The sequence below is a fragment of the Passer domesticus genome, chromosome 10, assembly GCF_036417665.1.
Source record: "Passer domesticus isolate bPasDom1 chromosome 10, bPasDom1.hap1, whole genome shotgun sequence".
Classification (NCBI taxonomy): Eukaryota; Metazoa; Chordata; class Aves; order Passeriformes; family Passeridae; genus Passer; species Passer domesticus.
The window spans coordinates 6,238,554-6,265,904 of NC_087483.1; the positions used below are offsets into that span (position 1 = coordinate 6,238,554).

At 45.7% G+C, this 27,351-nt stretch overlaps 1 protein-coding gene across 12 annotated transcripts in view; it reads left to right on the forward strand.

Annotated features, from left to right (window-relative positions):
• The window catches only part of AGAP1 (ArfGAP with GTPase domain, ankyrin repeat and PH domain 1), a 307,984-nt gene that overhangs the window by 200,597 nt on the left and 80,036 nt on the right, over nt 1-27,351 (forward strand). For 8 of the 12 annotated variants that reach the window (XM_064433496.1, XM_064433498.1, XM_064433499.1 and 5 more), the window contains 2 exons: nt 6,944-7,105; nt 24,096-24,257. In XM_064433496.1, the coding sequence (XP_064289566.1) occupies nt 6,944-7,105; nt 24,096-24,257 (324 nt within the window). The remainder of the gene's footprint in view (nt 1-6,943; nt 7,106-24,095; nt 24,258-27,351) is intronic. The other 4 variants (XM_064433500.1, XM_064433494.1, XM_064433493.1 and 1 more) reach the window with 2 other exon arrangements.

Below are 27,351 nucleotides of genomic sequence, written 5' to 3' on the forward strand. Positions count from 1 at the left end.
AAAAAGGGGGGGGGGGGTGAAAAAAAGGGAAAAAAGTCATCTCGCATTGGTATCTATTGTCTCTTTTGCGAAAATAAAGTTTCTTTGTTCTGTTTCCTGAAGAGGTGGTGAATGCCAGTATGGTCCCTCCCCACCCCGGGAGGCTCTGGCAGGGTTTGGGGAGGGCTGGAGCCCGTGGGAAGCTCCCAAAGTTAGCCCAGCTCATCTCAGCAGTCGGGATCCAGCGCGCAGGTAGGACCTGCCACCCCCTCTCCAGTCCCATTATTAATAATTTCCACCGACAGTCGAAGGGATTAGGAAGCATTTTACATCCTTTGCCTCAGGGCCTGCACATGCTCTGCTGTACCTGCCTCGGAATGATCTCTGCTGGTATTTTTCACAAAGTTAAATCCACGGTTCCTTTCAGGATTCACAGCCAAATAAGAGCCACACAAAGCAGAGTTTTTGCCAGCAAAACAACTCTGGGTCTTAAAGCTGCAGTCCCTGAACAAGCAGGTAACCTCAATCAGGACTTGCCCAAAAAGCCAGGCATATCTTATTTATTACTGTTATTTGTTAAAACTACAGAAAAATAATAATAATCTGCCTGCCAGGAAAGGAAAGCAGGCTTTGATCCCAGCAGAATAAATAGTCGGGGATCTCAAGCAGAAGCCCGTGGTGAAGATCTTGGGTTTAACTTTCTTTTAGAAGAGATGTCTCCTCTGATGACTTAATTTTCCTCCACACTTGCTGTGTTGCTTTGGCATGCTCTGAGAATAATAGCTTTCCTCGTTATACTCCCAGCACCACGTCCTTCACTGCCAGGATATTTCTTGGCACTGCCTTGTTTGTTCATTAGTATTGACCCCGCTCGTTTGCGCGCTGCTCATCGAGCCCAGTTCAGCAGGGATGGACATGGAAGGGCTTCCTCTAGGAAGAGCTGCTTGTCCTTAGGAATTTTGTTTGGTAAGTAAATGCTTCTGGAAGAAAGAAGTCTTAAAACTAAGTGAAACTCACGAGTGAGTTTGCTGCTGGAGTGCTGAAAGCAATTGTCAGCGTGTTGAGGGAGAATTGCACCACTGGAACCAGTGCGGTTTGGAAAGATTTTTGTCACAGAGTCACAGTGGTTTGGGTTGGAAGGGACCTGAAAGATCATCTATTTCCAACCCTGCCCCTCACTCCTTCTTGTTTTGTGTGTGAGGAGCCTCAGGTAATTGCAGGTGCCTGATAAAGCCAGGGCAGGGACCTTGTGCTGCTTGCACACTGCTGTTGGGATGAAACAGAATCCATGGCAATACTTGAGGGGGTTTCACCCCCCTGAAGAACCTGGCTATGAAATTTAGAGCTCTTCAGGTCCCACAGTGTCCTCAGAACACAGCCAGACACCTGGGCAATGCCTCCCTTCCCAGCTCTCCCCAGTGGGAGAGGCAAGGAGCTGTAAGTAGCTGTTTCCCCAGGTTTCAGTGCACAGTGATCTCCAGAGTGGGCACAGAGAGCAGGATGCACCTGGAAAAGATGGATGCTGAGGCAGCAAACTAATGGAACCCAGGAGAGCCACCCCAAATGTTCCTGCTCCCAAGGTTCATATCTGTAGGTGAGGGAGAGGCAGAAAGCACAGCTGGGATGGTCAGACCCTTCTCAGGAAAGGTTTGTCCACTGGAAAGGTTTCTGCACAACTCTGGGAGTTGATTGTGAGCGTGCTGCAGAGCTGAGGATGGGAAGGGAATGCTTCCCATCTCTCTGCAGCCAGCAGTGGGGCCCTTTGCATCCTGAAGAGACTCGAGGGAGCCGTGTGGGTTTGGAAGGGGCATCCACAGCCAATCTAACCTACTTGACAGTGCCTGGTGCTGAATTAGAGGGCATTTCAAGAATAGGCAGAATTCCTGCAACACAAATTGACCCAACATGATTTGAAACAATTAACCCTCTGATATCAAGAGTCAGGATTTCCTGACCCACAACTCTAATGTATTTTTCATTAGTTCTAACAGCTGGTGAGCGCAGCCCTCTGGCCTTAAGAGGTTTATTTCCTTATCTTTTTCTTTTTTTTTTCTGGAAGAGAAACTCGTCATGAGCATGAGGAGCTTGGCACGAGTGAAACATGGTGAAAGCAGAGCAGTAGGGCTGCAGTTTATCTGATTCAGTCTTTCTGTGCAGCTCCCTGCGAGTCTCACACGCTGCTGCTTCATGGCAAAATACAGTTCTGCTTCACAACTCCTGCTCTGGCTGCTCATCTCATAAATCCAGGAGTGTATTAGTTGCACTTGTGAGTGTAACTTCTGGTAGCTGATTTGTTTGGAGGGAAGCACAGATGTGTCTGCAGCGGGGAATGGAAATAATTTGTGCCCAGTATCGTTTGTGTCACTTGTATCTCACTTCTCAGGGTCTGCTTGTGAATTGTATTCGTTCTGCATCTGTAATTCGTGGGGGGTGTAGTTGGTGAAGGCTTGAACTGATGTGTCTGTTCTGCTAACCTGTGATGATTCACAGGATTATTAAGTTGAAAACCAGCAGAAGAGGGATCGCAGGCATGCTGTCCCTCATACTGGTCCCTTAGAGGAGCAGACATGACCAAAACCACGAGTGGTTTATTTTTTGTTGGACAAGTCACTGCACATAAGTAAGCCAGCATTTATATTAACCTTCACTGCATATTTTAATACCTTTTTTACAATGGATCTTTTGGCTTTTACCTACTAGACACACACTGTTCACATCTCGTCCAGTCCTGTGTTTGTATGAATCCTGGTTATTTTAATTTCATTTCTGAGGCTTGCATTTGTGCTCTGTTGTTTTGGAAATCTGAAGGGCTGTGTGTGAGGAGCCAGAGGGACTCCCTTGTTCTCCTTCTGCCCCCGTGTGTGTTTCCCTCAGCTTCTCCACTCTCCTTGGCTTAATTCCTCGTGCTCTTTGCAGCGTTTGACACTGAATAAATGGGTATTTAAATGGGATTTCGTGTGAGCACGCTCACTTTTCTTAGGGGCTCGTCTGCTGAGCAGTGGCCGAACCTGGAAATTACCTTGAATCTTAATTTGGATGGGTTTTGTGGGGCTTAATTGTTTGAACGTTTTGTAAGCGCGGCCGTAACGGGGTGTTTTATAACATCAGAAAAGATAGTTTTAATAAAGCTGTCTAGAGCTAGAAAGAGGAACTCTTTCTTTGATGCTCCTTTGGTAGATGAAAACATTTTTGTTCAATAGGAGACCAGCATCTTTTTTTTTGCTCATTTGAGACAAGTTCTGGCAACATACTGATATTCATTCAAATATAAATGCCATATTCCCTTTGAAATGCAAATTGTTTAAAGAAAAATAGCATATGGTAGAGGTAAGTACCTTTTCAAATCAGCTCCCACACTTTAGGGATGTGAGTACAGCTAAAATTATTCTTTGGAAAGAATCTGGAGCCTTTGACACATTGAAGCTTGAACTAATCAAGGCTTCCCAGTAAGCATATACACATATCCATATCAAGGAAACAGTGCTGAGAATACATGGATTAGCATAGTAATTTAACTGCCCCCTGCTAATCAACTTAAGCAACCAGCTGATGCATGCAGGATGCATTTGAAGAGACAACTCTTTCACAGCTCCAGCATGGCCCAGGTAGCAGAGCAGGAGCTTGGGGTTGTGTGAAGATGGGAATCTGTCCTTGGCTGGGGGGACAAGAGGTGCAGGATGTAAAGGCTTCACGTGCCTGACCCAGCATACAGGCTTTGCTGTTCGTGGATCAGGGAACCACAGAGTGGTTTGGGCTGGAAGGACCCTTAAACCTCATCTGGTCCAGCCCCCCTGCCATGGGGGGGACATCTCCAGCATTTTCACTGATGCTGCTGGCCTCCTCTTCTTCACTGTCTCCTGCTTGTCTGCTGGAAGGCTGAGGTGGTTTCTGCTGTCCAAGCTTTATCCCTGAGGAAAATTAAAGGACTTCTGCCATGTCTGGTTTGGGGTTTGCTCATTGTAGATGCGAAGAACTGTGGGACTGTTGGAGAAGCTCTGGCAAGAGCAGCAGTCCTTGTTTTGGGGTGGCAGCTTTAGTGCCTAGTGTGGGATTCATGTCCTGCAGCTGCGCAGAGAAGTGGAAGAATTAGCACTGGATTGGAAAATAATTATTTTAAAACAAGCTTCTAAGTAACAAGTTTGCGCTAGAGCTGAACATACCAAGGAGGGGAACAGGAAAGGAAAGGCATACTATTTTCTATAGTCTGGCCCTTCTGATGTCTCCTCATGGATGCTGGCTTGATGGTGTGATATGTCATGAAAATACACACCTTGCAGCACCTGGACAAAGTGGGATTTAATCCTGAATAAATACTATCATAGAAGTTGCAGGATGAAGGTTACCAGGCTGTGGCAGTAGGAAAGGGAGGGCTGGGCTGGGTTCATCGCAGTTCAGCCACGTGTCACATGAATGCACTTGGCACCTGTTTTGTGCTAGCAGCCCATACCTTTGAGAGAGGTGCAGTGGAAAAAGAATTCTGCTTTGGTTCTTAGAACACTTCTCAACAGGTTCATGTCACAGCGTGGGGTTGGAGCTTCCTCAGATGGCATTAAGGTGAGAGGAGAGCTTTTGGTGCTGACATGATGACACAGAAACCTTGATGGTCTCTTCTCAAGGTGTTGGTTGTGCATCCTGGTTAGAAGGTGATGGGGCCCTCGTGTTCCAAAGGTTGTGGGCTAGGTAGAAGATGTCAGCATAAAAATATTACTGCTTGTGTTGTGTCTGTGCTGGCCTTAATCTCGAGTTTGTAGGACCCCCTCGGTCTCAAACTCTTGTCACTCACATCAGCCATTCCCTTTAATTTGGTGGATCATCAAAACAATTTATTAATATTCATTTTTTTCTGGATTGTGAAAAGCAGAGGAAAAGGAGATTTCAAAGCGAGTATCACGGAAGCTGATTTGGAAGGAGAGATTTCTTTTAAGGTAGCGCAAAATTCAACTTTGGTCAGCTCACGTTTTCATTTTCTGTTGTGATTTTCCAGTACTGAATTGCAATTTAGTCCTCTGCTCTGTAGTCTCATGCCTTGGGAGGTCCCAAGACGGTTCCAAAACCCACCTTATTCTTTGTAAAATGAAACAAATGAGTTTTTCTGTCTATGTATTTCATGTCTGCAAAGCAGGGATTGCCAGGCAGAAGTTCTGGAGGGCTGAGTAAGTACATTGAAGACACAGATACTGTCATGGATCTGTGTTAAGGAGATTTTGTCTTGGGAAAGGGGAGGAAAGAAAGGGACAATTATGCCAACTCTAATAAACACAAAGTAGTTCACTAAGCTGTGCTGTCTTCCCAAAGGCTGCTCTGGGAAAAGACATAATGATAGAACTGGGAGTCAGGAGATCTGGGTTTTATTTTCAAGTCTGCCACAATCTTCCTTTGTGGCCCTGGGTCATTTAACCTCTGAAAAATGGGGGAAATGATAGCAGATAATTAACAACCTCACAGGAGCATTGAAAATTAATTCATTAATTTTTCTGAACTCATCAGTAGAAGGTGCAATGGAAATGCAAAGTGTGAGGGTGCGTTATAACACTGCGTCTGCTCCTTTCCCTTTGCATGTGTTTTTTAAGAGTGTTCTTCAATCCAGAGAGGACCTGTGGGGCACCTTTAGAGAGCCTGCCACAAGGAATGAAACTGGCACTGTAAATTCTTTGTGGCTTTATGATATGCAGGGCCTGTTGCTAGGGATGGAATAAAATGTGCTCAGAACCCAAAACTATGGAGCAGGTTTTGGCCCATAGCAAGTTGTAAGTAAGACCATCAGAAACCTGAATTTCTGGAAAGGTTTTAATTGTTTCTGCTCTAAAATGTATTCAACCAGATCCCACTTGTCCTGTTTTATGGTGAGAAACCTGTCCCTGTCACTCCCCCTTGCACACAGCTCCCAGCATTTTAATGTCCTAGGCCTCAGTGATTGTGAAAATGCAGAAGTGTTTACTGGGTAAAGGCTGTTCTTTGTGTGTCCCCTTTTGTGTCACATTCCTGGGACCAGCCCCAGGAATGATGCTTGCAGTCAGTCCAATGTCTGCTTTGTGTCACAACATTGTTCTAAGATTAAATGTCCAAGAAAGTTTTTTTCCCCCCTTGGTGTCTCAGTGCTGGCAGTCCATTGCTCCCCATCAGTATGTTCTTGGGGGACATACCTGTGTCAGGTATTATTTAGAGGCAGATTGTTTAAATTCTTGGAGTTGGCTCAGTTGTGTAAACAGTGGCTTTTAGGAATAAATCGATGTAGCATTCACATTCTCTGGAAAAATTCCTTTGCCCGGGATTTTGCTCCTGGGAAGCTGAGGAGCCTCAGAGAAAAGGAAAACAATTCTTACCTCATTTACTTCTTCAGTGTTGTGCTCGTGTGTGGAGATTGTTTACCCACAGGTGGTTGTTTCATTGGATGTGAGTTGTTTCATTCTGCTGTGAGTTGTTTTCACTCATTGGTCAATCAGGGCCATGCTGTGTCAGGACTCTGGACAGAGTCATGAGTTTCATTATTATCTTTTTAATATTCTATAAGTATCCTTCCTGTATTCTTTAGTGTAGTATAATATTTTTTAATATAATATAGTATTACAATAATAAATTAGCCTTCTGAGAACATGGAGTCACATGCCTCATTCCTGCCTTCATCAGGACATTTCCCAGCAAATACAATAAAATTGGTTTTCTGTGGCCAGTCTAACAAGCAGGGAAGCTCCAGAGAGTGTGCCTGGTAGTAGACTAGTGGAAGACTGTTTTTCCCAGAAGGTGAATGAACAGAATGAGGTGACACCATGAAAAATTTGGCTTTTTTGTCTTCTTATCTGGATTTGAGCTGGTCTCAGGACCGTCAGCTCCGGCGCTTCAGGGCGGGTCGTTGTGTGGGTGAAGTGACCCCTTATTTCTGCTCATTCAGACCCCCCCATCCATCCTGCCACGAAATCCCTTGTGTGCTCTCTATTGACACGATTTGTTTTCCCTTTGTGCCTAGGGAACGTGACTACTAGCACATCTGTGTCTCAGATGGCCAGTGGGATCAGTCTGGTGTCCTTCAACAGCCGCCCGGACGGTATGCACCAGCGCTCCTACTCGGTCTCCAGTGCAGATCAGTGGAGCGAGGCCACAGTCATTGCCAACTCTGGCATTAGCAGTGGTAAGAAACCTGGAGCTCTGGGGGGGTCACGTGCCTTGGGGTGAAGGGGGACTTTGGTGCTCTTGGTGTTTTTCAAAAGGGGAAAAAAAAGGAGATGAAACAGTGCCCACAACGCCGTTGTGGTGTTGGGTGCTGAGCTGGCAGAGTCTGAGGGGAAAATCTGAATTAGAAAAAAGGGGATGGATTAACTTTTAACATTGACTTTTTTTATGTGGGCACAGAGTGACAGGGCAAGGGGGAATGGCTTTAAACTGAAAGAGAGGAAGTTTAGCTTGGATATTAGGGAGCAATCCTTCCCTGAGAGGATGGTGAGGCCCTGCAGAGAAGCTGTGACTGCCCTGGAAGTGTCCAAGGCCAGGCTGGATGGGACTTGGAGCAGCCTGAGAGAATTCTGTGATTGTTTTTTCAACATGAAGAGCTAATGTAGTTGCAATACTGCTTAATTTTAATTTCAGGTACATAATCATAGGATCCCAGAATGGTCTGGCTTGGAAGGGACCTTCAAGCCCATCTTCCCCTGCCATGGGGGGACACCTTCCAGTATTCCAGGTTGCTCCAAGCCCTGTCCAGCCTGGCCCTGGACACTCCCAGGCATGGAGCAGCCACATAATGTGTGTTGTTTTCTTGATACTCAGATTCCTTGCCCTGTGTGATGGATATTAGCAGTAAATGACCCTCCAGATCTTCTCCTCAGCCTGTCCTTTCTCTGCTGTGCTCTTGCTCCATTGCCTGCACGCTCCTGGCACAGTCTGAGTGTTTCCTCTGTGGAGCATTTAACAGCATTAAAAGGAGCAGACACTATTCCTGGTGGTGTTTTGGAATTATTAGGTTGTAGCAGTAATTGTTTTTAAAGGGTAGATGTGATGTTTGCTACCAGAGCAGGGTGAATAGGTCAGGAGAAAGGGGAGGAATGCTGTTTCTGATGGCTGCCCCTAAAATGGGAACAGTTAGGGGAATGTGGGAACTACTTCACATGTCCCACATATATCTCTGTAGATGGTCTGAATTTGAGTATAGCCCTGAGAGCATCTCTGGACAGGTTTTTAGTGCCACCTTAGGAGAACAGAGGGTTTAAAATCATGATCACCATGTTTCAGAGTGGCATTAACTATCAGATTCATACTTAGCAAAGCAGAGACCTTTTCCTGGAGCTGTAAACATGGGGGCAGCACCTTCAGGAGAATTTGCATTAAAATGGTCCAGATGTTGCCTGAGAGTTTTGTGACTGAGCCTTGCAGGAAGGCAGGGATGTTGTGAGGCACCACAGTGAAACAAATGCTTCAGCCCTGTTGTCCTCTGTGTCCCCCCAGCTCACCCACTCCTGGTTAAGCTTTTAGGGGAGGCAGCATTGCCCTGCATGGAGGCTGAGCTGGTTTCCCACTTAAAATCATACATTTTCTGCCTCTTTTTCCTGAACTGCTTGGTCATTTTAATCCACCCCAGCTCCACCTCCCTTCTGAAAGGTCAGACCAAAGTTTGGGCTTTTTTGTGCCTTTTATCCTACAGCTTTTCTAAGGCAAGGTGAAGAATGTTGAGTGCTGGCTGTAGGGGGAAAGCAGGAGCTGTAGGCTGCAGTCCTGTGCACCCTGTCACACCTGCAGGCAGGTGAGCAGGTGCCATCCCCATGCCACATGTCCCAAATGAGGCTGCAGGGGAGAAAAACCTCCAAAATTCAGTGAACTCCTACAAGTGGCATGCAAATAGAATCTTAAAAAGTAGAAATATCCTCTGAATTCCTGCCTTTTGCCATCCCCTTGACTTCAAAGTGCTCAGTTTGCTGGACTTGCCTTCTGCTCCTGCTGCTGATCCCCAGCTGGTTTGCAATTCCTGGCAAAGGGAACCTTTTCTCCCACCCCAGCTCTGCAGTCCCCCACATGTGCAGTACCTGTTTCTGACTTGACATGTGGGATTACTTCTGGCTCAAAAGAGACGACAGCCAGAATTACCTATGAAATCCTTGTTTTGAAATTGCAGGTGACTGGTGGGTTCTCGTGAAGAAGCCTACCTCAAATAATTTCTTGCAGAGGTTCTAATGTTTAAAAAAAAAAAAATTGAGGGGTTGTTTTTTTATAAATATGGAGGGAAAACTGGATTAAAAATTAGTTTTAGACAACTAAGGGTCAGCAGACTCAGAAGTATTGTACTAAAACTCCTACAAAACCTCAAGAATAATTGATTGCTCTGAGTGTATCATCTTTGGGTAAGCTCAGAGATGTGTCCTTTATGTTGGCAAGTTGACGCATGAAAAATCCTTTTTAATTTCTGGGGGTTTTTTCTCCATTAAAAGATTTTTGAATTTTAGTCATAAAAAGCTAATACTGTGAAAGCAGCAGGTATGGCAAGAAGCTAAGCATCTTTTGGAATTCAAATGCCAATGTACTGGAGAATATGCCTGCTTATTGTCACGTGGTTTTATTGTAGACAAAATAACATATTGGGATTCAATTTTTCTCTGCACCTTTTTTTCACATTAAATTAATACTTTGTGTGGCTCCAGAGAACTTTTCAAAGTCTTCCAAACCAGACCTTTGGTTTCCTGGGGCTTCTGTCTTTCAAGCAGCTGTGAACATCTCCTAATTAGATAAATTACTTTGTAGTGGGCAGAGCCACAAAACAGGAGGTGCTGGTTAAATTAAAGGGGAAAAATAGAAAAATCCATTCTCTGAAATGGAATGCCCCACTGCTTTATGACTATTACTGTTGTAAGGTTTTACATTTAAGTACCTGAGGTTTAAAATTAAATGTCTAATATAATTTGGCGCTGGTAACATGAAGCCTGTGCCTGCCCTGGGAGAAAATCTCGACAGCTTAGTTTGGTGTTTCAAATTGCTGCGTGCTGGATAGTGAGCAGCTCGTGCTGCTGGCTCACTATTTAGCTCAGTCCCACCTGCTGTTCAGCATCATTTCCAATGCAGGAACATATTTGCCTTAAAAACTCCCGAAATTTCAAAAGGCTGTTCCAGCAGCACATGAAAAATTAATTCTTTTTGCCTTTTTTCCCCTTTTTTTTTCCCCCCTTCTCCTCCGTACTCTTGTAAGTGCTTGACAGAAGTAATTTTAGCAGCGAGGGAGAATAAAAACTGGGGGCAGTAAATCCCTGTCCAGGAACCTCTTGTGTAGATTCTTTATGGACCCAGAATTGATCTTCGTGTCAGATCCTGATGTAGTTTCAACTCTTTATCACCCTAATGGTGGTAGAGAGACCATGAACATCAACTTATAATCCCCCATGAAAGAAATTGGTGTTTGCAGTCAATGAAGGAGCAGCTCAGCTTTATTGATAGATTTGGAACAATTACTGCTGCTCCAGCTATTGGCCCAGAGGTTTTCCTGGATCCCACTGGAAGCCTGTGGTGTTTTTTCCTCTGATAAATCTCCTCCTTGATGTTTTGGGTTTTGTTTTGTTTTGTTTTGTTTTTTTTTTCTTTTATTACCCAGAATTATCTGTAGTTGCTCTTTGCTGGGGAACAGGAAGGTTTCTGGTCTCAGGGGAGCCATTTGTGACCTGTTTGAGTGTTAAAGTTCTCCTCTCAATTGTACATCCCACAATTCCTCCTCTGTAAATCCAGCTGTTATTTGCATAAAATCACAGCATTTTTACAGTTGGAAAAGCCCTCAAATACCATCAAGTCCAACCCTTAACCCAGCACTGTCAAGCCCACCCCAAATCCCTGTTCCTAAGTGCCAAATCCAAACATTTTTTGAACACTTCCAGGCATGATGGAAGTGTTCCACCCTTTCCCTGGTCACCCTGTGCCAGTGCCTGATCCTCCTTTCAATGAGGAAATTTTCCTGACAGGAGGGGACAGCCAGGGTGGTCGGGCTGTGCTCCAGGGAACAGGGACAGGAGGAGAGGGAACAGCCTCAGGCTGGGCCAGGGGAGGCTCAGGGTGGAAATCAGCAGGAATTTCCCCATGGAAAAGGTGCTCAGGTGTTGGAAGTGCCCAGGGAGATTTGGAGTGCCCATCCCTGGAGGTGTCCACGGATCTCCTGGACGTGGCACTCAGTGCTGTGGGGTGGGGACAGTGACAGGCTGGACTCAGGGGTCTTGGAGGGCTTTTCCAATTCCATGATTTTAGTGGTGCTGATGTCCCTAAAGAGGTGGGTCTGTCTGCTCTCCAGTCTTCACAGTTTGTGCATCTCTGAAGACCCTGACAGACAGACCCCCAGTTTGCCAGCAGAAGTTTTTGTGGTGCCAGGAACCACAGGCAGCTGCCTTGCAGAAGTGAGATTTGTGAGCCATCACTCTGAGGAGACCAAGGATGTCATTTCCTACCTGGGGATGAAGCAGCAGCTTGCTTCATTCTCTTTTTCAGTGTTCAGTTTTATCATTTGCCTTCTGTGCCCTGAGCCCATCAGTGGGGAGGATTCAGCATCCAGCTCTTCTGACAGAGCACTGCAAGCAGCACTTTGCATGGGACAGGGATTTCTGGTCTCCGGACTTGTAAATTGTCATTTGAATTCCAGCATGATGTAAAATTCTGCAGTAAATCAAATATCTGTTTAAATATCATCCACTTAGGCTTTATCACTGTACAATTGCTCGTACGGGCCATTTGAGCTCGGCTGTAATTTATGGGAGCTGTAATACCTGGTGTCTTCTGAGTTTCCAACAGTTTGGTGTTAGGGTTTATTAATGTAAAATTGAGTTCTCACTGTGCCATGGGGTGTGAGAGGTCGCTGGAGTGTTGATATTAATGCAGACCTTGCAACTTGCCTTACTTGTCTGATCCTAAGTGCTGGGAATGATTAAATGATGGAACCTTCTGCTCTGCCTTGGGAAAGGAAATGGTTCAACCTGACATCAGAAAATACCATTTAGAGCTGTTGTAATTCCATAGGCAAGTTCTTGACCAGGATCAATTATATAATTTCAAATAGATTTATAGAATTTTGGAATTGTTTTTGATCGGTGTATACAGATGATTTAGGTCAGAACAGCTTTTTCCTCCTTTTTAAATATGGAAATTGTGACTGAAAATCAAATATAGATTTATTTTCTCCTTTTTTTTTCCTAGCTGCTTTAGAGCTACTCTGGGATTTTCTGTAGTTCTTACTACTTAATATAATAAAATTCACCATGCATAATATGTGCATATAGTTTACATTATCTTACACAGGACAGGAAAGGGAACATTCTTCTACTTTTCATACCTTTTTGTGATCCACAAATTGCTTTTGGCAAAATACTTCCAGAGGGAAACTATTGCAGTTCAGCTGGGTAAACTCTGCTAGCAACAATTTACTGTTGCCTTTGTCTTCTCAGCATACCTTGAGGAAACTTGGGTTATAAAGCACTACTTTTTAATAATTTCTGGAAAGCCATCCCTTTTCAGCATGAGGTTGTGTACTGAGAAACTTCCAGTATTTACATTTACCTGGCATTCTTGACAGGCTCTCACCTGAAATAGCCCAGTCAACCAGAAGTATTAAAAAGCCCTGTGTAGCAGTGTCCTAGGAAACTGGTAATTTTTTGGATTTGCTGATCCTGCAGGACTTGAGGTTTCAAACTGGTTTCAATTCAGGCAGGGGACGATGGGGGTTTGCAACCTGTGGTTCCCCAAGTAATGTAAGGCCTGGAGGGCAGTGGTGATAAATAAGTGCTCTGGAAAGGGGTTTGGAGCATTAATCCAGCTGGTGCTGCCTGCCTGGGGTTTTTGGGAATGTGATAGCCTCTGGAAGCAGCAGGAGCCAGTGCTTACCCCTCCTGTTCTGCAGACCATGGGAAATCTCAGCTTAGTGGGAAACTTTGGGGTCTCCATCCCTGGAAGTGTTGAAAACTGTGTGGCACTTAGGAACACGTTTTAGTGCTGGGTTAGGGGGTGGACCCAAGGGTCTCAGAGGGCTTTTCCAACCTAAATTATGCTGTGGGTCTGTGCCTTCCTCCTGCCCATCCAGGATGGCAGCTCAGTGACCACCAAACTGGAGATGAGCTGTTGCCATCTGGGCCTTGTGTCCGGCAGAGAAGTGACATCAAAGAGTGAAAGGTCTGGAAGCAGCTCTTTACTTTGTGTCTCTGGTGGCACCAAGAGCCCTCCGAGGTTTAAACTCTGCCATGATGTTGGTTTAGGGAGGACTTTGGGCATTTCTGCACAGCTTGGCTGAGTTTCAGCTGCTCCTCTATTTATCCAGTGCTGCTGCTTAAATCCTGAGCTACATTTTTGCAGTTCTCCATCTGCTTTTCCTGTTGAAGATCTTCTTTCTGCTCTCCCCCCAATTAAAACACAAAGAATTGTTGCATTCAGCAATTAAATCCTGCTCTTCATTCCAAGAAACATGAGTTTGCATCCTCAGGTAATTTGACATTGGCAACCTGATGCTGATCTTAATGTTGCTCACAGCCTGGAGTGCCAAATGTCTGTCACTAAATTGTTCATGGGACTAAATTAACTTCCTGACTGAACTATACAGCTCTGGGTTTTCCCAGCTTTTACTTATGGATGTTTAAATACAGATTTTGCATTTAGTTTAGGATTTACGCTGAAGTAAAAATGCAAATAGCATGTTCTTTATAACAGGGGGAAAAGGTGATTTATTTCTGGTTACTGATGTTGATTAATCTGATTTGATTTTCTGGCAACATTCAGTAAAGCTGTGCTTTTTCTGCCTGTAGCTGGACTTGGTTGTCACACCTTCTCTGTTATCCCCACTCAGGAGGAAAAAAAAAAGGGAAAAACCCTCAAGCCAAAGCACTTTACTTTTATTCTTGGAGTTTAGGCTTTAACCTGGCAGAATAGTGAGGAGAGTGAATGTTGTCTTCATCAGCTCTTCAAGCTCCTGTCCAAGAAACACTTCCCAAAAGTCAGGGCTTCTCCAGGAATGCAGCTGGATACCCAGCATGGTTCTGTGCAGCTCAGGCATTTGACATTTGGCAGATACAGCCCTTAAACTCTGCAAAATGTGGTCTCTTCTGTGGTTTTACATTAGAACCATTATTTTGAATCATTCCATAAAAACCTTTTAATGTAAGGTATAATACTGGAGGTGATCACAGCTCTGGACAAGGGAATTCTTCATCAGGGAGGCTGTCCTGTAATCTCATTTGTATTTAGAAGAGTGTAAGTTTTAAAGGTTTTTATTTTGCATGGTTGCAGTTTAAGGCTGCTTTAATCTGAAATGTTTGCAGTAATTGCAGGGAATTAAATACATGAGCTGGATTCACACAATATCCTGCAGGAGGTTATGGACTTTGAAAATAAAATCACGTTTGCAGAGAACATTATAAATCGAGAGACACTCTCTCAAGTAAACATAGAGGAAAGACATAATACTGCCAGAGCAGAATGTGACATTTTATAAACTCTTTGATTCAAGTAGTGTGCCTTACAAATTTCATAAGCCCACTGAATTCTGTATTTAAGGGCTGTGTAAGGAAAACTTAAGGAGGGAAATAAATAAGCTTCCCAAATCAGCAAGCTTTTATTTTTCATTAATTTTTTTTCTCTTAGTGTAAATAAGCTAAGTTTATCTAATAATGTAAATTCTAAATTTATTTTAAGTTTTGTAAAGGTTTAAATGCAAAGCTGAGAAAGCAAAATGTTCATGTCCCACGGGAGCAATTCCTGATTTGAGGATTTCTTCTTTGCACATCCACACTTCAGAAGTTCCAGCAGATGCTTGTAATAGTTGCATTCTTGTTTAATGTTGAATGTTACGTTCTTGTTTAATGTGCAGCCAGGAGTGCAGTGCTTTGTTTTGTAGGGTCTGCAGGAAGGGTGTGCAAGAAACACACTCAGTGCTTTTATCCCTTCTGGGCCTTAATGAAGTTTCTGTTCCAATTAAGAGCAGAGCTGTTGCCTCCTCAAGCGTGGCTGCTGGCAGGCTGGGTTTCTCCCCAGCTCAGATCAGAGCAGTGGGTTTTTAGGGATGTTGTGTATTCCTTACCTATGGAACCCAACACTTCAAAGCTTGGGTTTTTAGGGATGTTGTGTATTCCTTACCTATGGAACCCAACACTTCAAAGCCACCTCACAGCACACACGGCTCGGGGAGTGAAAGAAGCCTCTGTGCAGGGCCCTGGCCACAACCTGGGGATTGTTGGGGGCCAGCTGGAGCTCAGAGCTTCCCTTCCTGCAGGTGGGAGAGCTTCCCCTTTCAAGTGCCCTTCATTTGTCACAGTTGATCTCATCCCTTCATGCAGCCGGGCTGTGCCACCCACGGGCCAGGCGTGAGGAGTATCTCTGGGGAAGGGCCCCCACTTATTTGGAGCTAGAAAGAGGGCTTGATTAAAATTGGAAATTTAAAAAAAAAAAAGTTTGTTGATGGCAGTTACACCACCTGACACCTCTGAAAGACAGAGCTTTGTGTTTTAAGAGCTTTGCTTTTCAGCTCTGGGTGTCTGCGATAGGAAAATGTTTGATTTTGCCTTTGATTAAGAGCAGGCTTGGTGTTGCTGCCATTATTTCTCTTCCTTTCTGACAGTGCTGCTCATGGCATACATTACCAGGAAAGCCTTAGCTTTTTCCTGCCTAGCATGATGCAATTAACAGCCAATTTGCTATACAGCAATTATTCAGCTTTAATTGGAAAATGTTAATTGTGAAAGTCTTCTTGATTTTTTTCCCCCCTCCAAAACACTGATATTAGAGCTTGTCACTGAAGTCTCGTGGACTGACAGTGGAGAGTTTCCTAACCTCTTCTCAATTACCACAGAGTGGGTTTGAAGCTTGAAGTTATCCACAGGTTATACAGACGGAAGGTTAAAGTACAGGAGTAGAGACGAGACATCTTTCTGGCTCTGAGCATCCTTTGAAGAGAGTCAGTTCTTCCTCTCTGTCTTACTTTGCCTATCTTGAAACACAAGGTAAATATTTTAGTAGGAAGTGATTCAGTAAGCCATGGATTCATTATTTTCCAGGTGTCTGCTGACCTGCAGGCTCTATTTCAAAGCAAAATGTTGTTAAATGAGGATTTTTTTTAATGCAATGAGAAGACAGCGCTGATGGTTAGATCAGGGTGGAGCTCTGCCCCCCTCTGTGTGATTAAGGTGAATTTACATGCATCTCATTTTGATCAAAAATAGAATTTGTCACACACTTGTACATGCCTGACCACGATGGGGCTTGTTCACCCAAAATGTGTTCTTTCAGTGTGCTCCAAGGGTCTGTTTGTTCCCACATCACCAATCCTGGGGATGGTCCGGGTGGATTTGCCACACCCAGGGTGCTGCAGTTGGCAGCTGTTCTTGAGGTGCCTGATGATCTACCTGGCTTCAGAAGGGGGAGACAGAAACCAGTTACAGTGTGAATAATAATAGAATCACAAAATGGTTTGGGTTGGAAGGGCCCTAAAGACCCTCCTGTAAAACTTCCCACTTAGACCAGGCTGCTCCAAGCCCCATCCAGACTGGCCCAGACAGACCAAGATGTGACCTGGAATTGAACCAGGAGCTTCTGCCCTGAGGTGTGTCTTCAACAGGACCACCCATCTCCTTTCTCCCTCGTGGGGAGGGAACAAATTCCCTGAAATGAGCAAGTTGCCTGCAGTGAATCCCCAGAACTGGCAGCATTTCAGGGTGACACCACCCAGGGCTCAGAGGGCTGATGCTGCCCAGTGAAAACCTTCTGCCAGAAGAATTAGGGATGTTCCCTGTACATCTCAACTGCAGGTCTGTTGGGCAGGAGCCACCAAGTTACTTTGCCTTGGGATGTAGTGGCATCCTGCAGCATCCCAGACTGGCTTCTCTTTCCTGGTGTGTTGTCCTTATGTGTTCAAACAACTTGTCAGGCTTGATCTTTCCACAGGGCACGTTCACATGCAGAGCAGAGGAGGGGAGTGCAGGGATGCATCTGTGTAAGGGGGGGATGAGATAAATTAACAAACCCTGCTTGCTCAGGGAGTAGTTTGTATCATCCCTGCCCCGACCTAAGCCTGCTGCAGGCAAGATGTGTGGAAGAGGATTAGGATCTCACCCCCAGTTCACGTTCTGAGATTGCAGGTGCTCTAAAACACAGTCTTTGCTTTGCTTGTCACCATTCTGGCGGCCCAGGAGAGAGCTGGGCAGGAATAGTGTGTGCTGTCCTTGTGGGAGCTGGTGAATTCCTCCTGGAAACGAGGAGCTTCCTTTGAAAGGGAGCTTCTTTTCTTCCTAGCCATCCTTCAAGTTCCACAGAGCAGGATGCTGTTCTGCCAGCACTGTAATGTGTTGCTCCTTAGGTGGGAAAATGTACTTTTGTGGGGGTTTTTTAAGCTCTATTGTTGCATTTCTGCTCTCATGCTTCCTTTATGATGGCCCAACATTGTGCATTGGTAGGAAATGAGCTAGAGGTGATGTGTCTTCCCTTTAGATAATGGAGATAGTAATGAGGGTCTTTCCAAAATTACTGAAGCTTTCCAATATCTGTGCCTGAGCATCTTGAGGCTGATTGTCTCTCCCAAGGCTGTGGATGATGTGCCTCCCTTGTCACAGAGTGGAAGGGATGCTCATGCCCTGGGGTCTGGATGTGCTGCCACACGGCAAGAGCCAGAACCCCAAAAGCAGGGAGATCCCTCTTCTGCTGCCTAGAAGGAAGCTTTGTTTGCCTTGTTTAATTGAGGTTGCTCTTAGAGGAAAGGAGTCGTTCAGTGGGGCTTCCTGAGGATGACAGGACAGCTGTGAGATTTGCAGGCTCTGGGCACAAGGCTGAAAAAATGGGAATTGCCATGGAATGGGAAGGCTCCTGAGGCTCCTTGATGTCCATCCCCAGTTCTGCTCAGAGCTCCCTTTGATTTCCTTCAGTGCAGCAGTTTAATTTAAGCTTGAGTGTCCAAGCTGAGCTCAGCTCAGCGATGACCAGATGCACCTGATTCCTCCAAAAGCATGAGCTCTCTGTACCTGACAAATATTTGCCTTTTTTCCTCATCCTGGAGGCTGCCACCCCTTCTGCCCCACTCCCAAGTGTTTATTACATCCAGGGACTTGTGCCAGGCTGCAGTTCTGACAGGATTTTAATGTCAGTCCTGTGCATCTGCGCTGTGCGATTGCTGCATCCCTTTCACTTCGGTCTGAGGCAGAGGAGGAAGATAAAGAACTTGATAGAACATTTATGGTAATAGCTGTAAAGGGAAGCTGGAGAGCAGTGGATTTCACAGCCAGAAAAATCTCAGCTCAGGGAAATGGGTCTGAAATACAAACTACAGATAGTTATAGTCTCTTGCTTCCCCTGTTTAAATAAAAGGATTGCTTTTCTCACCTTTATTTAAAACACATGTGTGGAAGATGAAAGTGTCCAGCTATTTTTTTATTATTCAGTCCACCAGCTACCGACATCTTTGCCTTATTTCATTTCAGCACTAATGGCATAGTGAAAGTTCTGAAACACCCTCTTTGGATTCAGCCTTCCTTGGGTCAGCAGCAAAGATTCCTGCTGCAGGCAGAGCTGTTGCTGTTGTTTTCGTCATCAGCGCTTTCTCTCTGCTCTTGAACCCGGTGCTATTAATTGTGTTGCTGCTTCTGCTCTTTAATTGATCCCATTCACCGCTCCCGCTTTTGTAACGTCTGACTTCTTGTCACTTCGGCAAATCAAAAACCCAAATTAATCAATCTCCAGCCACTTGAGAATAAGGCCGTGTTGGGGAGCTGGGCTTGACAAAAAAGTCTAATTTCACTTTGAAAGCCTGTTGGAAAATTTTAACAAGAAGATGCAAGAAAAATGTAAACCAGATCAAGCTCGACTTTGGTCTGTGGAGAATAGCGTCACCTGTTGAGTTTGTTTCAAGTTTTTGTAAATAGGTGATTTGACAAAAATATGAAATAAATCAAAAGGCACGGGGATAGAAGGGGTCAGAATATCCTTGGTTCCGCTGCAGATGGTTACACAGGAGAGAGGGTTGTGTGTGTGACAGAGAGAATAGGAGCCGTGGGCCAACGACGAAGCTCCGCTCTTGGACTTTTGTGTCCCTGCCTTTGTGCTGTGCTATTCCCGTACCTCACGCCTTGCCTCTTTTCCTGCTTTTGCCACCCCCAGCTCCGTTACCCCGGCCAGGGGTGCTCATCCTGACTTATTGTCCCTCATTTCCTTGGCCTCCTTGGTTCCTGTGCTGGCATCTCCTGCACCTCTGCTGCAGGTGATGAAGGAGTCGTATCTCAGATGGGTTTGGTGGGGGGATTGGGAATTCGGGATGCAAGGTAGTTGTTTTTCTGTTCTTGGGGCACCAGGAAACACAGTCTGGGTTTGGATTGAGTTTCAGACAGCTCAGAGTTTGGGGTGCTCACCTGCACAAGAGAAGGCTCCAGGGAGACCTCAGAGCTCCTTCCAGGGCTAAAGGGGCTCAGGAGAGCTGGAGAGGGACTGGGGACAAGGGATGGAGGGGCAGGACACAGGGAATGGCTTCCACTGCCAGAGGGCAGGGCTGGATGGGATATTGGGAATTAGGAATTGTTCCCTGTCAGAGTGAGCAGGCCCTGGCACAGGGTGCACAGGGTGCCCAGAGCAGCTGTGGCTGCCCCTGGATCCCTGGCAGTGCCCAAGGCCAGGTTGGACATTGGGTCTTGGAGCAGCCTGGGCTAGTGGAAGGTGTCCCTGCCCATGGCAGGGGTGGGATGAGATGGTCTATTAGGTCACTTCCAGTCCTGTGATTCAGTGATGATTCTGTTAATTTTCCACCCTTTTCAAATCCAGGAGGACACTCACAAAGTCCTTAGGGGACACAAATGGAGTTGTCTTTGACATCCATTTGTTGAGCACGTGCAGCTTCCAAATAGCAAAATAATAGAAAAGATAGGAAGTGGAAATTGTTGCCTTTTACAAAATATTTGTAACACTGGGAGAGGATATGAAATTGTTTCAAACAGCAAATAAAGCCCAGTGCAACAGCACAGCTCTTGAGACTTTTCTGAGGATTGTTTTTCATGTAATGTTCTGTCTCTTGACTCTGGGTTGTAGTTGTAGACAAAGTGTTTCTTCTGTTCCACCCCTTCTTTCTTCTACCACAGTTTGTCATACTTGAAAGGAATTTCTCTCATGACCATAATTGCAAAATGGATCTTGGAGAGAGGCAGACATGGCACTTGCCTTGTGGAGTGAAAGCTGCATTGGCTTTTTTATTTTGTTTGGTAAATTCTCACAAATGAGGGTTGGACTTGCACAGCAGAACAGTCTCTGTCTTAATTCATGAGTGCTGCACCTGTAGAGAAAAATCACCATGTGAAGAGCAGAGGGGTGGGGTTTTTATGTCCCATCTCTGCATAACTCGAGGGGTGTTTGGTCACCAAGGGTCACTTGGTGCTTTTGGGCATGGAGTGAGATACTGCGCATACTTACACAGGGATGCCACAACCCTGGAAGTGTCCAAGGCCAGGCTGGGCAGGGCTTGGAGCAACCTGGGACAGGGGAAGGTGTCCTGTGGCAGGAATTGGGGTTTAAGGTCCCTTCCAAGCCAAATGATTCTGCGACGTGGCTGTGTCAGCTCTCCCTTCCGGCTGAAGGAGTTAATCATGGCACTGGAGAGGGATGGAGGGCAAGAGGAAGGCTCCTGGCAGCTGGGACAGAGCGTGGGCATCTCTGCCTCACTCCTGGAGGTTGCAGCAGCAGCAGCAGGCGTGGGCTGAAACACGAGGATGCTCTATTTGGGGAGAGAAGACATTTTCCAGCAGCGTTGTGCCGCTCATCACTTCAAAACAGGGGCAAAAACGAGGCTGTGCCGGTCAGGACAACCCCAGCTCCGTGGCAAGGGGAGAGTTTTGTCCTCGGTGTCGTGTCATGGAGCTGTGCACCCTGCAAATGATGACCATCATCAAGGGAAGCTGTGTCCCTACAGTCCATCAAGAGCCGCAGAGCTAATGATGGGCTGGGCAGATAATCGGGGGAGAGTTAATTGTAAGGTTCGATATGGCATCTTGTCAGCAGAGATAAGTTGTCACGTTTTCCACTTGAGCTGAAACTAAATGATTGTAAAATAAGTTATGAGTGTCCTTGGGCCTGTCTGCCAGAATGATGGCTAAGAATACATTCCTGGCCCATCAGTCTCAAGCAGCCCGCTTGATATTTATGCGAACTGAATGTTATTTTATTCCCCCTCTAGTCATGCTTGTCAGCTTCCCGAGTGAAAAGTGAAACTGCTGCTTTGACTCATACTTCAAGTATTGAAGCTCGGAGAGGCTGCAGATTGTTATTATTATTACCAGTATTATATATTTTTTCGGGTGTGTGTTGAACATTGATGCCCGATTGGGAAGAACTAATGGCTGACATTGAGCGTGCGGGATGGCTGGAAAACAGCCCATCCCAGCCCAGTGGAACGCAGCTTATGAGTTCCAGTGCCTCTGTCAAAGCTGCTTGAGATGGGGAGTAATGAGGCGCTTGCTTTTTTAATTTGCCGTGCCTTTATCCTTGCCTTTTTTTCCCCCTCTTTTTTTCTTTTTTTTTTTTTTTTTTAAATATATATTTAATGGTGCCGGCAGTGGTCGTCTGTTCTCAGGCGTGGTAATTGATACCAAATAAAATGCATTATTTGTATTCAGTCAGGAGGATGAAATTGCATTCAGCGGGCTGAAGCCTGAACTCATTTACAGTTTCCCCAAGCCCGAGCTTTCAGGAGCCCTCTTTTCAATTTGAAGAATACCTTGTCAGGCACGGGAAGGAGTGGGAAATGGGAGAGCGCAGCGTGGAAGCCTGGTGCCTTTTGATTGCTCATATTTTAAAGCAGAGCAATGTTAAATAACTCCCATCCTCAAAGGGAGAGCGGGGATCCGGGGCAGCAGCGCTCCGGCGAGCCCCACTCGGCTCCGTTTATGAGGGACCAACCTTCCCTTGCTGCTTGAGGGGGAGGGAGAGCTCCAGGCTCCCACTTGAGAGCAGTTTGACCCAAGGACAGCAGGTTATTACCTGGAAGGGGCTGTGGATGACGAGGATTTACCACGGGAGGTTAATTCTTCAGCTCTCCGACGCCAGGCGTCAGCCCCGTACGTCCCTCATTTTTCAGAGCTCTCCAGCAGGTTTTGTTGGGGGGATTTACGGCCTGGAAATTAGACAGAGCTGCCACCAGCGTGTGGATCTGGCCTGATGGTTTTTAACAGGATGTATTCTGTGGTGTTGCCTCAGGATTGTGGGGTTTTTTCACCATGTGATGGGTGCAGGGCATGCTGCGGGTGCAGGACGGGATGAACTCGGATGGGTTTGATTGTTTAGAAAGTGAAAGCTGGGAATGGGGGGGGGAGGGAAAGTGAAGCATTTTGAATCATAGAATCCCAGAAAGGTTTGGGTTGGAAGGAACATTAAACATCACCTGGTTCTAACACCTCAGAGAGGGACACCTTCCACTAGCCCAGGTTGCTCCAAGCCCCATCCAGCCTGGCTTTGGGCACTCCCAGGGATGAGGCAGCCACAGCTTCTCTGGGCAACCTGGGGTTTTCTCCTTCTTTTGAAGTATCACCAGTGGAAACCTCCAGAGTCAAGCTGGAGGTCTCTGCTTGGGACTGGAATAACCCTACTGCAGCTGTGCTCATGCCCCTTTGTATTTCTGGCACCCTCTTCTGCATCTTCTCTCTGTGCCATGGATCCAAAGGGATCTCTGTCCCCTTGGCTGGGAGAATTCCCTCCAGGATTTTCACCTGGGTTTGCCTTCCTCCTCTCCTGGAGAGACAGCAAACTCTGCCAGGAGAGCCACTTGCACCAGTTGTGGGTCAAACCCTTAAAATCTCCTACACTGATACAGAGTAAATACATTCCCATCATTCCCTTTTGGGGTTAAATTCTTGGGAACTGGTTTCAAGCTAGTGGATGTAGGGAAAAGAACAGAAATCCTTAATATAAAGATTAATGTTTGGTTTGGTCTCTCTTGCCAGGCAATTAGCTACATAATTTATCCCCCACTAATAACTTAGAGCACAACTGTGCTTAGGGGGTAATTAGTAAATAAACTTTATTAGGAGGGAAAAGAAACCAAAATAAGTTGGTTTTTGTCAAATAGGCAGTTCTGTGGGAATTTAACTATGCAAAAAGAATCAAAAGCTTTTTTTTAATAATCTTTGGCTTGATATTTTTCTGACATATTAAGTTAAATACACTGCTGTTATTACACTTAAGCTTTATAATAAGGATTTTTATTCTTTTTCCCTGTGTCTGCTATTCTGAAGCCAATCATCAAGTATTTAACCCCAAAAGGCAATCATGGGAATGTATTTGCTGAATATCTGTCTGGGAGATTTTAAGGATATGGCACATAAATGCAGTCCTGATACTGCACTAAGGTGCAATATGGTATTTAAGCAAGGTTCTGGAAATGGCTTCACTTTCCATAATAGCAAGCACTTTCCTTTAAGTGTAGGTTTTATGTGGAATTTTATAATTAAAATCCAAACCAAGCCAGTAATTAAACAAAAATCATATTACCAACCTTGGGGGGAAATCCTGGATTAAGGTTACTTGAATATTTACTGTGTGGGAAGACCCAGTTCTTAAAATTGTTGGAGTTAATAAAGCAGGAAACTGAACAGAGTAATGTAGATTATTTATTTTCCTTGGGAGCAGGTAGGAAGTGACCCTTTATCACACAATTATTACCTGTACCAGGTGCACATTACCTGCCTTATTTCCCCACCTTTATTGCCATCACCACCTTTTCAGTGGGTGTCTGTCTGATATCAATGACAGCAGAGAACAGGATGTAGGGTTATCTCTGATTATGTATTAAAATGCCCAAGTTTCACTATGTATTAAAATGCCCAAGTTTCACACAGATTAATTTGGGGCTAGGGAAGATCTTTGGAGGAGGGGGCAATTGGAAGCAATAAAGTGCTTTCCCATTGTTTTTTTACATTCCAGCTGGCCTGCTCCTGAAATTGCTGCTGAGTCCTGTTAATCTAACAGGACTTGAATCAGCACTTCAGCCAAGTTGGGGTTTTTTGGAAAAAAACCATGGATATTGTTTGGGGAATCTCCTGAAGGAGCTCAAGAACGTGTCTGCCAGCAGGCAGGGGTTGTAAGCTCGGATTGTAGCAATCAACTCATTTCAATCTCACAGCATTTTGATCTTTTCTCCCCTCTTTTTCCCCCCCCCCACCCAACTGCAGACACGGGCCTGGGAGATTCCGTGTGCTCCAGCCCCAGCATTTCCAGCACCACCAGCCCCAAGCTGGACCCCCCTCCTTCCCCCCACGCCAACAGAAAGAAGCACCGCCGGAAGAAAAGCACAAGCAACTTCAAGGCTGATGGCATCTCGGGCACGGCTGAGGGTAGGTTCCCAATCAAAATCCAAGCCTGAATTCTGAAAATGCCGTTCCAAAGAGTGTTGTTAGCTCAGCACCAGCCTCGGCTCTGAATGCACGGGGGGAAGAAAGGGGATTGTGAGAAATTAAAGTGTGAGCTTGTGAGGATGGAGCTGAAGCAGCTGAGGCATCACAGTGGTGAATTCAGCTGCCTGGAATGTGTTTAGAACCTCTTTTTTTTCATAAATTAGAGTCCCCAAGTTAATATGGAGCATCATTAGGTGTTGAGGTAAGGAAGAGGCACACTTGGAAGGTTAACAAGGAGGAAAAATTCAGGTTCACTCCATAGCCCACGGATCACGTCAGAACTTGTGTATTTTTTTCAGTATTATTAAATCTTGTGTTATCACATCTCCTTAGGCACATCCTGAGCTCTAGAATGGCCAACACTTCTGATGCCTGTCATTGTTTGAATATTCAGCTGCTTGTGGAAAGCTTGTGTTATTTGAGGATAAAAGGGAAAAGGGGAGAGTTTAAATGTTTGGGTTCTTTTTTTTACGAGCCAGAAAGCAAAAGCCAAAAAGAACTTCTTTTTCTCCCTTAGTTTAGCTTACTATTTCCACACTGCTGTAGCTGTTCAATGCCCTTCTGAAGGGGTAACAATGTGTACAGGAGCCAGGTATGATATAAAACATGCTTGCAGCTTTAGAAAAGAAGAAAAGAAACATGCTAGGATTCAACCAAAAGAGCTCCAGAAAAAGAAAGATGAACAAGGGTGGTTGGAGGGCTCAGAAACTGGGGAGTCAACACATAAGGAGAGATGAAAAAGGGAGACAATGGAATAACATTGTGGGAAAAGGGGAGTGTTGAGTAAGAAAAAGATGTGGTTGTAAGCATGGGAGAGTAAAAAACAGCTAATTCAGTATCAAAGAATGTTGGAACAAGTTCTGAAAAAAGGATGACAATTGCAGACAGCTGAAGAGACATTAAAAATAGATGTGATAATAGTATACAACTGAGAAGGGGCATGTTAACTACTACTTAGTCATCCTTATTTTCCATTTATTTAATTTCTCAATTGCACTTCTATCACATCCGGAATTTATTTCCCCAGCTATCTATACAAATCCTTTTTAAAAAAGCCATCAGCTTTTTTTCATAACAGCTCCTGTTGTGTTCTCTTTCCAGTCATTTAACTATCTTTGCTGTTAGTTTCCCCCTAGTTTATGGCCCGAAGCCAAATTTTAGTTCAACCTTTCATTTTTAATTTGTCCTTTTTTTATTATTTTTCTTTTAAAGAAGCCCTTTTACACCACTTATTTTCAAACCTCAATGGCAAATTACAGAGGGGATTTTTCAGAGCGTTCACCATTGGCCCAAGAATATTTTGTTGAAGTCAATATGAATCAAGACCAGCTGGATATCGAGAGCCTTTGAAAAATCTCTTTCTGAGCAGTTAATAGGTGGATGTTTTCTTTCTCCTGGGGAGATTGTTTTCACAAGGCACTGGAGCTGGAGCCTGTGTGGTCCTGGGCTGCAGACACAGACCCAGAGGGAGCAGTTTGCACTTGGCTCTCTTGTCCCTGATGTCCCTGTTCTGATTGCAGAGTCCATCCTTCATCCTCCTCTGTTTCCTCTTCCTCTTCTCCTCATCTTCCAGCATCTCACCGTGTTACCTGACATCCTCTTGCAATCCTCTTGCAGTAACTCAACAAAATTGTCCCCTCTCATAGGAATGGGATCAATGTGCTTCCAGAAAGGCAGGAAGTGTTGGCAAGCAGCAGCTCAGTAACACACAGGGAGCCTCAAAGGGAGTAGAACCATTTAGGGTGGAAAAGGCCTCCGAGATCATCCAGTCCAACCATTCCCCCAGCACTGCCAAGGCCACCACTAATCCCTGTCCTCAGGTGCCACATCCACACATCTACTAAATACTTCCTGGGATGGAGAGTTCACCACTGCCCTGGGCAGCTGTGCCAGGGCTGGGCAGCCCTTCCTGTGAAGAAATATTCCCCAGTTTCCACCCTGAGCCTCCCCTGGCCCAGCCTGAGGCCATTCCCTCTCCTCCTATCCCTGTTCCCTGGAGCACAGCCTGACCCCCCAGCTGTCAGGAGTTGTGCAGAGCCACAAGGGCCCCCCTGAGCCTCCTTTGCTCCAGGCTGAGCCCCTTCCCGGCTCCCTCAGCCTCTCCTGGGGCTCCAGCCTCTTCCCAGCTCCATCCCATCCTCTGGACATGCTCCAGCAGTGCCAACCCTCCTTTTACAGTGTTTGTAGCTCTGCATGCGCCCATCAGCTTCCTTTCACCTGCCTCTTCTCGCATGTCTTCTGAGGTGAGCACCTGCTCTGTTTGGGACTTGCCAGTTGTGTCTCAGGAGGGCCTCAGTGATCATTAAATTCTTTAATTTTACACCATCTCTTCAAAGCACAGCCCTGCTGCTGCAAAGCAGCACTTTGGCCACAAGAGCAGAATGAGGAGTTTCCAGGCAGGGCTCTGGGCATGGCAGGGCTCTGGGCATCCTTCAGCAGACAGGTAATCTGGCTGGTCCTTGAATCCTTGTTGGGGCTGGGAGGGGATGGCTGACAGCGAGGACAGGCAGCCTCGTCCGTCAGCGGGAGCTGAAGGAGAAGGCAATGAGGCGTGCCCCAGCTCCCTGTCCTTTAGGAGAAGGGCGTCTCACAAAGAGTGATAGTGCCTGGAGATTGCCAGTGAGGACGTCCTAGCAAGACTCAGAAGGGCTGGGGGGGCTGCTCTTCCCAAATCCTGGCAGACTTGGGGTTTTCTGGGACTTGTGTTGGTGCAAGGCAGAGCCACCGAATCACTGAGGTTGGAAAGGGCCTCAAGGATCCTCGAGTCCAGCCAGGTTCAGGCTGTTCTGGGTGTTTTCTCCAAGCAGTTGAATGTCAGAGGAGTTTAGGTTGGATCTCAGGGAAAAGTTCTTCCCCCGGAGGGTGCGGGGAATGGTCCCAGCCCCAAAGCTGCCAGAGCTCCAGGAGCATTTGGACACCACTCCCAGGGGTGCCCAGGGTGAGATTGTTGGGGTGTCTGTGCAGGGCCAGGAGTGGGATCAGTGATCCTTGTGTGTGCTTTGCAACTCTGGCTACTCCATGATTCTATGATTTC